At 49.3% G+C, this 13,473-nt stretch overlaps 1 protein-coding gene across 2 annotated transcripts in view; it reads right to left on the reverse strand.

Moving 5' to 3' along the window:
* The window catches only part of CARMIL3 (capping protein regulator and myosin 1 linker 3), a 2,002,476-nt gene that overhangs the window by 1,518,396 nt on the left and 470,607 nt on the right, over nt 1-13,473 (reverse strand). For both annotated transcript variants that reach the window (XM_069633925.1, XM_069633924.1), the window contains exon 5: nt 13,183-13,304. In XM_069633925.1, coding sequence (XP_069490026.1) covers nt 13,183-13,304 — 122 coding nt within the window. The remainder of the gene's footprint in view (nt 1-13,182; nt 13,305-13,473) is intronic.

Raw genomic sequence — 13,473 nt, forward strand, 5'->3', positions numbered from 1 at the left:
TGATTGTCCATGGCCGGTTAGCAAAAGTGAAGTGAATTTAAAAATGGATTTGTCAACTGAGGAGCTAGCTGTAAATCCTAACAAAACTAAAGTAAAGCTCTACAGATATGTATGGATCGAGTCGAGGGCTGAGCTGATGGCAAATCGTTGTTTCAATGACCACCTTAGGTGGTCAGTGAAAGATTTTGATGCAGTATCTCCATACCTAAGGAACCACCCACCCAAAGATTTTCGTTTTAAAATACTGAGATTAAAATGAAATCTCTTTTCGACAATGGGGGTGCTGGGGATCAGGGGTAACGTGCTAAGGGGCAAGCGTCTGTGTCGATTTTGCAAGAACGAGGATTCATCTTTGAAACATTTATGCATCTCCTGCCCCGTGCTGTCCCCTCTCAGAAAGGAAGAAAAAATGTCAGCTTTCATGTCTTTAGGGGAAGAGGAACTCTGGATCAGGATTTTAAACACTAATGAAATTGCAATTTTAGTAAGAGTTTTAGACTTTTTGGAAAATGTGTTAGACTTTTAACAATTATATTGGTGCTATTATTATTGTATTCTTATCAAATGTGTAATGAAATGTTTTTGCATTTCGAAATGTGTGAAAAGTCCAGCTTTTGAACTGTGACACACACTAAATATATAAATAAAAAGTGAAGTGGGCTGTGGGGTACACCCATCTGTAATGGACAGCCCTTTCTCAAAACCAGTCTGTGAGGGGACAAAGAGTCTTCCGTTTGGCAAGGGTGACACTGGCCAAGTCCTGAAAGAGGGCCAGAGCTGAGCCTCAAAAAAGGATTTCATCCAGGGTCTTGGCATGCGTGAGGATTCTCTGCTTAATTTTATAAAAGTGTACCCGAGTGAGGACATTTGGGACCAATACCTGCTGCAGTGGGCAAAACAGATGGACCCTATGAGTCTTGTCCAGCCCGATAGGCTCCTCTGACGCAGAACCAAGTATGTGGCGCAAGAGGCTGGCATTGTAGTCTGCCAGATCCTGGTCAGCCACATCAGCTGGAACTCCTCGGATTCATATGTTCTTGCAGCGGGACCGGTTCTTGGAGTCTTCAAGCTTAGTTTCTGCCAGGTGAACCCTCTTCTCCAGGGCTTCTATGCGTTGAGCCCACTCACTGACCTCGTATGACTTTTCAAAAAATTAGACTCAACCTCCTCAATCTGGGACTCTGTTTCGCCAAGGCGTTTATCAAGGGTGGATATCTTCTCTACCATCTCAGATAGGCTCGACTGGAGTTGCCACTTGAACTCTGTCATCCATTGCTGTAGATCATCTTTCGTAGCCAGCTGGCAGTAAGCCAATATACACTTATCCTCATGTTTTTTTTCCAGAGTATGCAGCAGCAAGGCGATGTCCCCCGATATCTGTGTTTTGGCCTTAGCCATGGCGAAACACCTCAGTTCACAAGCAGCACAAGAGAAAGGAGAGCCGACGGAGAATCAGTGCTGGCCAACCAGTAAGAGGATCAGAATCCCCTGGTTGGCCCAACCCGGCAGGATAGGGCAAGCGGTTTGTGTCCTGACATGGCAGTGGCTCCCCTATGGGGGTGGACGCAGACATCCACGATAGCCCACAGCACAGTCAAAAGGTAATCGGGCAAACACACCTCTAGTAGCATTGGCGGCGACAACTTGCAGTGCTCGTCAGGCTCAAGGCAGACCAGGTAGACATGCCTGAACTCTACCACTCATGATCGATCCAGCCTCGCAGCGGCGCCCCATAGTACCATGCCAGTGCTACCCAAAATAGTTAAAGAATGCTTCAGCACTGACTGGGCAGAAACGCAGGAGGCAGGGTCTGAACCTCTCAGTAGAGTTCCTCACTCTTGCATATACCACACAACTCCTTGTGGGCTGCAAGCCAGGAAGGCACCCACAGGCACCTCACCAAAGCTGCGCTGAGGCTGCCACTCCACACCCAGCACCAGGCTGTCCCTGCCCCCCAGCAACCAGGCAGCAGCCTGCAATTACAGCGGGGCAGAGGGGGAGGACCCACCGACAAGAGCCCCCTGTGGCAAGGCAGTATGAAGTTCCCAGACTCAGAGATGCCCACCGAGCCATGGGCTGAAGCTGCAGAAAGCTGTGACAGAGAGGCCACACAGCCCAGGCTGAGCAGGAAGCTCCCAGGTTGCCGGGCACCAGGCAGATGGGCAAAGAAGCACGGTCTGACCCAATGTGAGCCAGTCCCATAAAGAGTGATGCCCGGGTAATGCCAGCACAGACCCCCCGATTCGGGTGGCGGGAGCAGCAGGCAGGAGCGAGTCAGGTGCAGGCATCTCGGGTCCAGAGGTGCAGGGTAGTGGCTGTCGGTGGAGTACCACGGCGTCGCCTCCACCTAGGCCTGTCAGACCCCCAACAGGCCTCGCCGGTGATAGCTCTGTCCCAACCTCGGTGGAGCCTGCCGTTCCCACAGCCTGCCCTCAGTGTATCAGCACTCGATGCAGCACTGTGGATGCTGAGAACAGGCATTACTTCAGCAGAATCATGCTGAAGTCTCTCCGTATTAGCAGGAGCACTCAGGCGGCCATGGCCTTGCGCGCCAGTCCACGCCACCCCCCTCTTTACATTTTACAGACAAAATAAAACCTGCCCATGGATGAAGCTTAAAGAAGATCTTACTCAAAAGATCTCATAAAAAGACAATCATTATTACTCTTAGGACCTTTCTCGTTGAGTCCCAGCTATACATATCCTTCTATGGTCTTCATCAGAGAAAGTAAACCTGCATCCTTCACGTAAAGCTGGCTTCACCACACAGCATCACCAGTGAACAGTGAAATCTGCAGCCAAAAACACACAGCATCCTTGCTTTGTGGAAGAACTTTCCCATGTGAACTCTGCAGCTGTGAAATCTGTAGTGGTCCAGAGAGGAAGATTAAAGCATCCAGGAAGTGAGCCAAAAAACAAAAAGCATCTAATCACTCCTACCTGTTTGCAGAAAGGCACAACAAGCCCTCCAAAACAAGAGACCCGAGTGCTCTGCCCAGAGCAATGTCAACAGCGCAGGTCTGCCATGGCCAGAGAGACCGCCTCGACTAACGAGTGCAGACATTGGAAAGCCAGAATGGGGCATCGTACAAGGAGAGAGTGGAGGGCAGTGATGCCACAACAGAGCCCACAGCAGGCCGAGAATCTGCATGCCCCATGAGGGGGTGAGAGAACGGTCAATCAAAGCAGGGCTAAAAGGCACAGACCCCACACCAGATTGAGAATCTAAATACGGCGAGAATAACAAGAACCAAAACAGGGTTGGAAAGGCCCATAGCCCACGTTGGACTGGGAATACAACTACCCACGAGCGGGTTGAGAAAACTGAGCAGTGAAGCAGGACTCGCTCCTGCCTGGTGCTCCCGCCACCCGAATCGGAGGGTCTACGCAGGGCTGAGAAGACAAATACCACACAAGGGGATGAGAGAATCATTCCACAAAGGGAGGCTAAAGAGCTGAGGGGCCCAGGCAGGGCCAAGACACAAAATACTTCACAGGGGGATACTGCGTCCCACAACCCAAGCAAGGGTGAGCAAGGGAAATTTACAAAATCGCTACAATTCACAAATTACCCCAAGTTGCGATGGGAGACATTTTCATCTTTGGCAATATCAACCAAGCGCAACACACATCAGGAGAGCCTGTTATCTTCAACGACAAGAACACATCCCGGGAGACGGGGTAGACCTGGAACTGGTTGAACTGCCTAAAGAGACCTCTTTGCTAAGAGAAAGACTGAGAGACTGAGAGACATTTTAAACTAAAATAGTAGGCCTAGAGATGGGCAGAGAGATAATTGAGAACTTCTTCTGAATGGGGAAAGTCTATGTCATCCTTTTTTTTTTAGTGGTAGGGCAGATGTTAGCGTAGCGTAGGTTTGGACAGACCACCTGTTTCTTATTTTCTAAAATAGGGAACACATTGTAGAAGTAGGGTTACAATACACCTAACATTTCTTTAATAAAAGTATTCCGGTACAAAGTATGATTTTTTTGTCCATCTCCTATGTCTGACCTACCACAGATGTGTCAATGGTCTGGGTAGCTCTGCCATTACTATAACTCTAGGCTTGTTTGGTTGCTTTCAGCTTCTATGTGAGTCCCTATTTCTGTATCCCCTCTGGTACATCTTTCTAAGCAGATCTTCCACCTAATCCCCATGCCTCTGTATTCATGTGCCACCTGCGAGTTCAGGAACCAGAAAGGGCTGACATGTTCTTTTGCCAACCTTATTTATCTATATGGGTCGGAAGAAAGGAAAGACCAGATCCAATACTGTTTATGAGATCCTAGGTTTCTAAAGTTTCCCACATTCTCTTAGAATTGGTGTATTGTTGTGCCTTCTTTCACTGGTATTTTCAGGGTTATTCTCCATCCCCACCTTCTTCACTCCTCCTTTCCTAGCAATCCCTTTGATCGATGTAAAATTGCCAGACAAATGGAAAGATCCTATGAATATTCTTACTTACATCCATTCTCTGTAGGTGAGTGAAGGGCAAAGAAACAAAAAAATCTAAGAGAAAGGGTGTATTTTTTCTTCGGGTTTATGTAGCGCAAACCCAGCTAGGCAGCAATCGTGCGCTGTACAAATAATTTGGGGTTAGCAGAAGTCGGTGGAAGACCATGTTACAGTTTATAGTAGCTTGGACAGTCCATATTAATGTGGTGGCTCATACCTAGGAGTAACAGGTTCTATGTGACCCCTAGGTATTGCCTGAAGAGCGGTGTCTTGTGCTTCTTCCTGAATTGTAGAAGTGCTGCAGCGGTCCTGACTGCAACCTGGATGGTATTGCAGTAGGCTTGGATTGAGAAGACCGGTTTCCCGGCTTTCTCTTTGTGAGAAGTAGATTAATACTCCACATTTCAATTATGTTGACTAGTTTGCATGATACGCGCTCCCACCTTCATATGAGCCCCCTTAGCTGTGTGTTCTTTTGGATGGAATTTCACCTGTGTGTTATTCATTTCATTCATCTTGATGTGGATCCGAGACATTTCCTCTCTTAGTGCCGACAACAATCCTGGTCTTCATGAGGAGAGTGCCACAAGCTTCAAGCGGGGTCTTCTCCCAAAGGATTTACATGGTTTCACCCAAAATATCTTGACAGAAAGGTCTGGGCACAGAATTGAGATTTTTTTAGGGCATTTATAAGATGGATCTTTGTTTATTTGGGTAGCCTTGCAGGTATGATAAAATAGAATTATTCCTTAAACCTTAGTAGACTGCTACTGTGGCTCCAGCTGCCACAACAGCTATGGTAAATAAGGTGTCCAGCTGCATTAAATGTTGGTCCTTTGGTGCAGAGGTACTTGATGTGAATCATGTGAAGTGTAATGTGAGAATTTGAGTAAAGCCAATAGCTGTTGGCTTCTAAATGCAGATTCCAACTAAAAAATACATTTTTATAATTGTTCTTTTATAATGCTCTTAATACCAACGAGTGATTCCTAAGTGCAGGGTCGGGATTTGAACCTGTGTTGGGCTGCTTTGTCTTGCTTCCAAGACAAACATATTGCCCGTGAGCTGTCCTTCCTCTTTAGTAATGTTCTTTCGGATGCACATGATCTTCTTCCCACATTCGTCCTACTTCATGGTGCAATTGCTGCCAGATATGACATACAGATACAGGTTGCAAGTAATCACACGGTTCCAAACAGCAGGAATGTATGATGGCGGTTTGACTAGGAATCTGTAGGAGGAATATCATATCCAACAGAAAGAACATTGCTGAAGTGAAGTCATTTGTTCTTCCAACTAATATCTTCTTCCAATGAATTTCTCATATTTTGAAAGACTCCCAAAGCAATACCATGACACAGGATGGTGGGCCATAGATTATGAGGAACGGATGCCCCAGCTGAGAAACAGTTGCAAGGTGAGTGGCTTAAACCAGAAATCCTATGCTGGTAATAATGTTTTGCAAACATATGGAGGCATGATCAAGTGGCAGCCTAACAGATGCCTTGCAAGGGAATACCCCGCTACACGAATAGGATTGGTTGACTTCGGGAACCTCTCTTCACCATCTTATTCTCTTAAAACACATGGCAGTACAAGACGCTAATATCAGTTTAGTAATGGTTGTAATAGTCCAAGGGCCAGAAAGCTGTTTAAACTGTATGTGAAGAGCGAAAAACAACAGAAGATGTAGGGGTTTGCACTCAATAACACCTCATCCTTTCAAAACACATGTAAAGAAGGGTACGGATAGTGTAACTGCAGCTCGCGAACACGGCATGCAGAGCCATCAGGAATACCTTTCACTGTTAGGCACCTCAGTGGCCAAGAATGCAACAGCTCAAAAGAAGCCACAATCAAAATGTCAGGGCAAAATTGAAGTCGCAAACACCAACAACAAAAGGCTCTGGAGGGAAAGGATTAACCGACCACTTCAGGACAGTTGTAGATGCAAAATAAGAATCCATCCAGTTTATTAGTCTCTTGTCACAACGGCATCACATCAAACCCCTTTGTTGATCAGCCTCTAATTAGGCAGGCTTGCCGTGCTTAGCAGAAGAATCTGCCACTCATCTCCCTTCTGTCTACAATAGGAAATTCCAGCTTAGAGGTAGCCATCGTGGAGTCCAGAGTGCACATTTACAGAGCCAGGAGCTCTGAACACCATGCCAGTAGCTCCCATTCTGGACTCAAAAGGGCCATGGACATTTTGCATCACCTCAACCATGACAGAGGAAGAGGCAGGAAGATAAAATACAGAATTGAAGGGTCTCTTCTCAACCAGAGCATCCCTGAGAGTCTCTGAGAGAAGAAATTCTGAAGCAAAAGAGCAGATACGTGTAGTTGTGACTAGATGAAAAACAAATCAACTGTAGGAAGACTTTGCATCACAAAGTGCAACAAAGTCAGTACCTGGGCTTTGTGAAGAGGGGAAGGTAACCTCTATAGGCCTGGGTTGGAAGGCCTACCTGGGAGGAGTCTAGAGCCAATCCTATTCCAGAGGGAGGCAGTGGCAGTTGAGAGAGTCCAATTTCCTGCCCCCTTCCCAAGTGCCAGTCTATATATGAGCACTACTGATTTCCTTCACCTCTGAACAAATGTGCTGGGCAAGTTCTTTCGCGGAAATACTCAGGAAACCAAAATTGCTAAGGGAGCCCACCCGCAGGAGAGCAGCCCATCAGCACCCCTCGCAATCCAGACCCCAGCGAGGGGAAAAGAACCAGCAGAAAGAGGACCAGAGTTCCTATGTGCCGGCAAGAAGAGCTACGCTATATGTGTACTTCTCACAAGATGTCATTTGCCCGAACAAATACAACAAACCAGCGCGGTAGTTCAAGAGGAACTCAGCTGCGAGGCAGAGAGAGAATGATCCTCCGAGGAGGAACTGTGGGAGCCTGCACCGGGCGGCCAAGAAAAGCCACAACAGGAGCCGCAAACTGAGGTAATGGAGAGCTTGAACATGGTCCAAGCTGGAAGGACTGCACGAGGGCTGCTGCCAAGAAGCACCTCTGGGCATCCCAGGCTCTGGCAAACTGCCTGCGAGGAAGGACGTGCAGCAGAACAGAGAAAGACACCTGCAGAGCCAGCAACTAACCAGAAAGCTGCCAGAGCTTCGAGTAACAATGCAGCGACTTGAAAAAACGCTGGTACCTACCGTGAAGCAGGAAGCAGGTACGCAGGTTTCCCATGAGGCGTTGAAGGTCCGGGGAAGCAAGGGGATGAATAAAAATACTGCAAGAGGAGGGTCTGGCACCCTGCAGGGTTACTGCATGTCTGGGACCCGCACCCATATGGAAACAAAAGTATAGGAGGGTCTGGGACCCTGAGATACACCAAGAAAGCAGAATCATATGTTTCGCAGGAGAGTGAACCAAACGTATATGACAACGAACTGAGAGTCTGGGACCCGAATCCATGTGAAAGGCAAGCACCTGATATAAGGAAGAATAGGAGGATCAGGGACCCACCTGAATGAGAGACAGTCCACGAGAGGCCGCTAGCTTGGCAGGAGTGTGAATCAAGCTATACTGCGAGACTGGCGTCCACAAACATGTGAGAGATTGAAAGGGTCAAGGCCTTGGAAGAGATGAAAAGGAATTCTACATCTGATAACAAACTGTCAAGTTGCAAGGATAAAGAACTGTGAATCCAAGAAACATATCTCTGTGAATTGTCCAGTGACATTTGCCTAAGAGGATGAAGGGGCTCACAAACCCAAAAGGAAGGAAAGTGAGAAGAAGTCTAGGGGAAAGGACACTAAATCTAGCTTCAAAGTCTTTCATTTTGAACACTGTTTATTTCATCTGTTCTATTGCCAGAGAGACTGGGAACTTTTTCTGTTGGTTGAAAACAGAAAAACACTTGTTATTTTGAGAAGAGTTCACCCTTGAACAGTTATCTTAGATTATTAGTTGCAGATTTTTTTGTTTCGGACTTCCTGAAAATTTCACTCGTTTTCTTTAAGGTAGGGAAACCCCTCTTAGCTTTAGAGATAGAGAGGCATTCTTTCCAACCTTTTCTTAATTAATAAAGATTATGGGGGTAATTCATAGAATTCTGCGCACAAGTGGTGCACGCAGCTGGCGTACATTGTGCGCGTACGACTTCCTGCGCCAGCCGCGTGCGCTAAAATCCATTTCCGAGCACAGCGTATTCATGGATTTTAACATCCAAAACCAGCCGTGGCACAGAGTGGCGCATCGACCCTGCAGCAGCGCCAGTTACGCCCCCAAACCGTCCCTGTGCGCCATGTACAGCGCACAAATCCCATACATGGTGCACAGGCTCACAACCTCGAAAACGCCTGTAAAACTCCCTGCGCACCCCTCCGAATACACGTACCCCGCTGCGTGGGTAGTCTCACATGCGATTGGCCCTGTGCGAGCGGGGTATGTGTATTACTGGGGTTCGCGGGAAGTTTCACACGCGATTAGCCCTGTGCAAGCGGGGTTCATGTATTACTGGGGTTCGCTGGAAGTTTCACACCCGATTGGCCCTGTGCGAGCGGGGTACGTGTATTACTGGGGTTCGCGGGAAGTTTCACACGCGATTGGCCCTGTGCGAGCGGGGTACGTATATTACTGGGGTTCACGGGAAGTTTCACACGCGATTGGCCCTGTGCGAGCGGGGTGCGTGTATAACTGGGGTTCGTGGGAAATTTCACACGCGATTGGCCCTGTGCGAGCGGGGTACGTGTATTACTGGGGTTTGCTGGAAGTGTCACACGCGATTGGCCCTGTGTGAGCGGGGTATGTGTATTTCTAGGGTGCGCGTGAAGTTTCACACGCGATTTTGCTCTCAGATCGGGGTACGTGTATTTCGGGGGTGCGCGTGAAGTTTCACCAGCGATTTTTCTGTCAGAGCGGGGTATGTGTATTTCGAGGGTGTGCGTGAAGTTTCACACGCGATTTTGCTGTCAGAGCGGGGTACGTGTATTTCGGGGGTGCGCGTGAAGTTTCACACACAATTTTGCTGTCAGAGCGGGGTACGTCCAGTGTGGTGCGTGGGGAGTCCTACACATGAATTGGCAGTGTGGGTCCTCCCAGGTGTCCCCTCTACCCCCTCCATGGCCCCTGCAGGCAGCCCACACCACAGGGGACTACCCTGCGCCCCTGGTCACGTCCCGCAGGCAGCCCATCCACCATGGGCATGCCCCCCAGCCAAGCCACATGTCACGTTGCAATATGATCACCAACGCATGTCCCCCAGCACCCCCACCCCGCCAGCAGTGAGGCGCACCTGCCAGAAGGCCCCCTCTCATGTCCCACTCATGTCCCCCAGCACCCCCACCCCCCAGCAGTGAGTGGCACCTGCCAGCAGGCCCCCACTCATGTCCCCCAGCACCCCCACCCCCCAGCAGTGAGGGGCACCTGCCAGCAGGCACCCACTCATGTCCCCCAGCACCCCCACCCCCAGCAGTGAGGGGCACCTGCCAGCAGGCCCCCACTCATGTCCCACTCATGTCCCCCAGCACCCCCACCCCCCAGCAGTGAGGGGAACCTGACAGCAGGCCCCCACTCATGTCCCCCAGCACCTCCACCCCCCAGCAGTGAGGGGCACCTGCCAGCAGGCCCCTACTCATGTCCCCCAGCACCCCCACCCTCCAGCAGTGAGGGGCACCAGCCAGCAGGCCCCCACTCATGTCCCCCAGCACCCCCACCCCCCAGCAGTGAGGGGCACCTGCCAGCAGGCCCCCACTCATGTCCCCCAGCACCCCCACTCCCCAGCAGTGAGGGACACCTGCCAGCAGGCCCCCACTCATGTCCCACTCATGTCCCCCAGCACCCCCACCCCCCAGCAGTGAGGGGCACCTGCCAGCAGGCCCCCACTCATGTCCCCTAGCACCCCCACCCCCCAGCAGTGAGGGGCACCTGCCAGCAGGCCCCCACTCATGTCTCCCAGCACCCCCACTCCCCAGCAGTGAGGGGCACCTGCCAGCAGGCCCCCACTCATGTCCCCCAGCACCCCCACCCCCCAGCAGTGAGGGGCACCTGCCAGCAGGCCCCCACTCATGTCTCCCAGCACCCCCACTCCCCAGCAGTGAGGGGCACCTGCCAGCAGGCCCCCACTCATGTCCCCCAGCACCCCCACCCCCCAGCAGTGAGGGACACCTGCCAGCAGGCCCCCACTCATGTCCCACTCATGTCCCCCAGCACCCCCACCCCCCAGCAGTGATGGGCACCTGCCAGCAGGCCCCCACTCATGTCCCCCAGCACCCCAGCAGTGAGAGGCACCTGCCATCAGGCCCCCACTCATGTCCCCCAGCACCCCCAACCCCCAGCAGTGAGGGGCACCTGCCAGCAGGCCCCCACTCATGTCCCCCAGCACCCCCACCCCCCAGCAGTGAGGGGCACCTGCCAGCAGGCCCCCACTCATGTCCCCCCTACATGAAATAAAGATGCACAATCATGGCCTACTTCTACACCAAAATACCACAGCACGCCACCCCATTCTTGAGACGCAATGATTTCCCAATCCACCCCACACTGACATGCCTATCTCAAGACACAAACCAAAAGTCAACTATGTACATCAACACATGTCCGTCACACACACACACACTGGTTGGCATTGATTGTGTTAACCCACATTTTCACATGCATTAACCCAATGAGCGAATCCCACCCATGGAACTAAAATATGAAAATGTATTATGTACAAAAATAAAGCAATGAAATGAAAGCATAACAAAATAGCAAACATGAAATGCATGTGCAAAAGATGAGTAAATGAAAAAAAGTATAACCAATCCAAAGAAATCCGAAAGAAAAATAGTCCAAACTCTCCCTCCACAAGCGCAAATCCAAAGGAAATGTAAAAAGAAAAATCCATTGATCCATGGTGAAATCAAAAGAAAAAGTTCAAAATAATCCATTGTCCAACTATGTACAATCCACTGTCCAAAAGAAAAATCCATTAATCCATGTTCAAAATCAAATAAAAAGTTCAAATAAATCCATTGTCCAACTATGTACAATCCATTGTCAAGGGTTCATGAGCCCAACGAAAGAAATGAAACCTACCTAAGAAACTACCTAATAAAAAACTATATACAAATGTGTGTGGCATAGTCCATTCACCACAAAACAAAGGAAAAGGAAACCTAACTCTAAAAACTATTTACAATGTCAGCGGGCTAGTCCGATGGCTCACTTCCCCATTTCCCGGGCCAGGGCATCATCGAACTGCTGCTCGATGTCCCGGAGGCGGTCCTCTTCCATGGCCCCGAGGGTTCGCAGGGACAATGACATGTGGACCTCCAACTCCCTACGATTTGCCTCGAGGCACTCGACCCGCCTCAGAGCCCTCCACATGGAGTTCTCCGCCCTGAACATTGTGAGCCGTGCCTCTTCCGCCCGCTGCCGCTCCGCATCTATGGCCTGGCCCAACCGCTGCCACACGGAAGACACTTCCAATCCTGGGTCCTCCTGCCCTCTAGCCGATGCCTGCCCTTCCGATGTTGAAGGCCCCGAGCCATCATGGCTCCGACCTTGTTGCTGCTGTGCCTGTGTCTGTGCCCTGGCTCTTGCTGCCTGCATGTCCTCCTCCGGCTGGGGTGCAGTTGTTGAGGTGGCCACCCCTGCTGGACGTCCGACTCCAACTGTGGCAGGGATGTGTCCTCCACCAGCCTGGCCGCAGGGTCAGAGGCAGCTCCACAGGGTACCCAGGTGATACATGGGTGGGAAGATGGCATGGAGGACGCAGAATTTTTCAGCGCACATTAATTCCATGAATCGGCCTGTATACCAAAAATTATGCCACTCCTGTGTCTGCGTCATGCTTCCGCACCCTCACAGTATCCAGGGTTATTATTCTATCAGGACAGAGTAACTAATGTGAACAAAGCTTGTTCCCATTTGAGGTTTCTGATCTCAAATATTATTTGTTATAATATCAATGTATTTTTCTTAAATTAAAAAAGCAAAACTTGTATTGATTAAATCTACTGCAAAATGTATCAAATATTATCAGCATCAAATTGCGAAACAATACTTGTAATATGGTGCACCATAAGCCTGATTCAAATATCTTTTTTGCTCAATCGTAGGAAGCACTTGCACAATCTGTTGGTCATGAGCAATTGTGCTGCTAGTATGGGAGGACGTAGGTCTGCTGACGACACCAGAAGCCTATCCCTCCACTCATGTGTACGGTGGAAGGTTATGGATACATGCATGTTTGGTATGGATTTGTGGCACTTGAGTATTCATGGTGGCGAGGATACAAAGCATCTGCAGGTCAGCTGCTTACAAAATGACCTAAGTTGAATCAGGCACCTCAGAAACCTGTGTGTTTTTCATAGATGCCAACATTCTTTGTGAATCAGACCCCAAGTAAAAGAATCAGGATGGAATGTGAACTACCTTTTATTTAACGTACCAACTATCATTTGGCTTCAACATGATGTGTTCACATTTATACCTAAGACATATCAGGTTTAATGTTTCAGTGGTTTTCTCTGAATTTAAGTTGTCCAGGTATACTTTCCTTGCATGGCTTGTAGAAACACAATTACATGAATAAATCTAAATATACAAATTAAATACAAACCAACTAAGCCAACATTTGCACATTTTGCAGTCTGAGCCAATGTTTAGATGCTTGTTGGAGACAATCTACTGGCCATTGATGCGAGCAAGCCACTGGGACACGTACTAGCATAGAACTTCATAAGCTGGTAGCACATATGGCATGAAGGACGCAACACTGAATAGTGCAACTTACACTGAGGAAGGGCTTGGAAAGATCTTTGAAAGAGCAAAGTTGACATGACTGGTCACCTGGTCCACACTTTCAGTAGAATTCAGCTTCAGGGAGCAGTGGGCCTTCTCCGTCTCGATGAAGATCTATAAGCAGGATCAAGAGAAGCAGTGAGCGGAAGGAAAAAAACAGAGCAGTTCAAGGCTCTCAACTGTGGAACAACCCAAGCCTAGGTGTTAGAAATGAAAGGAAAATACAAAACATTAAAAAAAAAACCTCGAGGTGAACTTCACACCGAGGCCCTTAATGCTTAAC

Source organism: Ambystoma mexicanum, chromosome 13 (genome assembly GCF_040938575.1).
Source record: "Ambystoma mexicanum isolate Mex_15411 chromosome 13, UKY_AmexF1_1, whole genome shotgun sequence".
NCBI lineage: Eukaryota > Metazoa > Chordata > Amphibia > Caudata > Ambystomatidae > Ambystoma > Ambystoma mexicanum.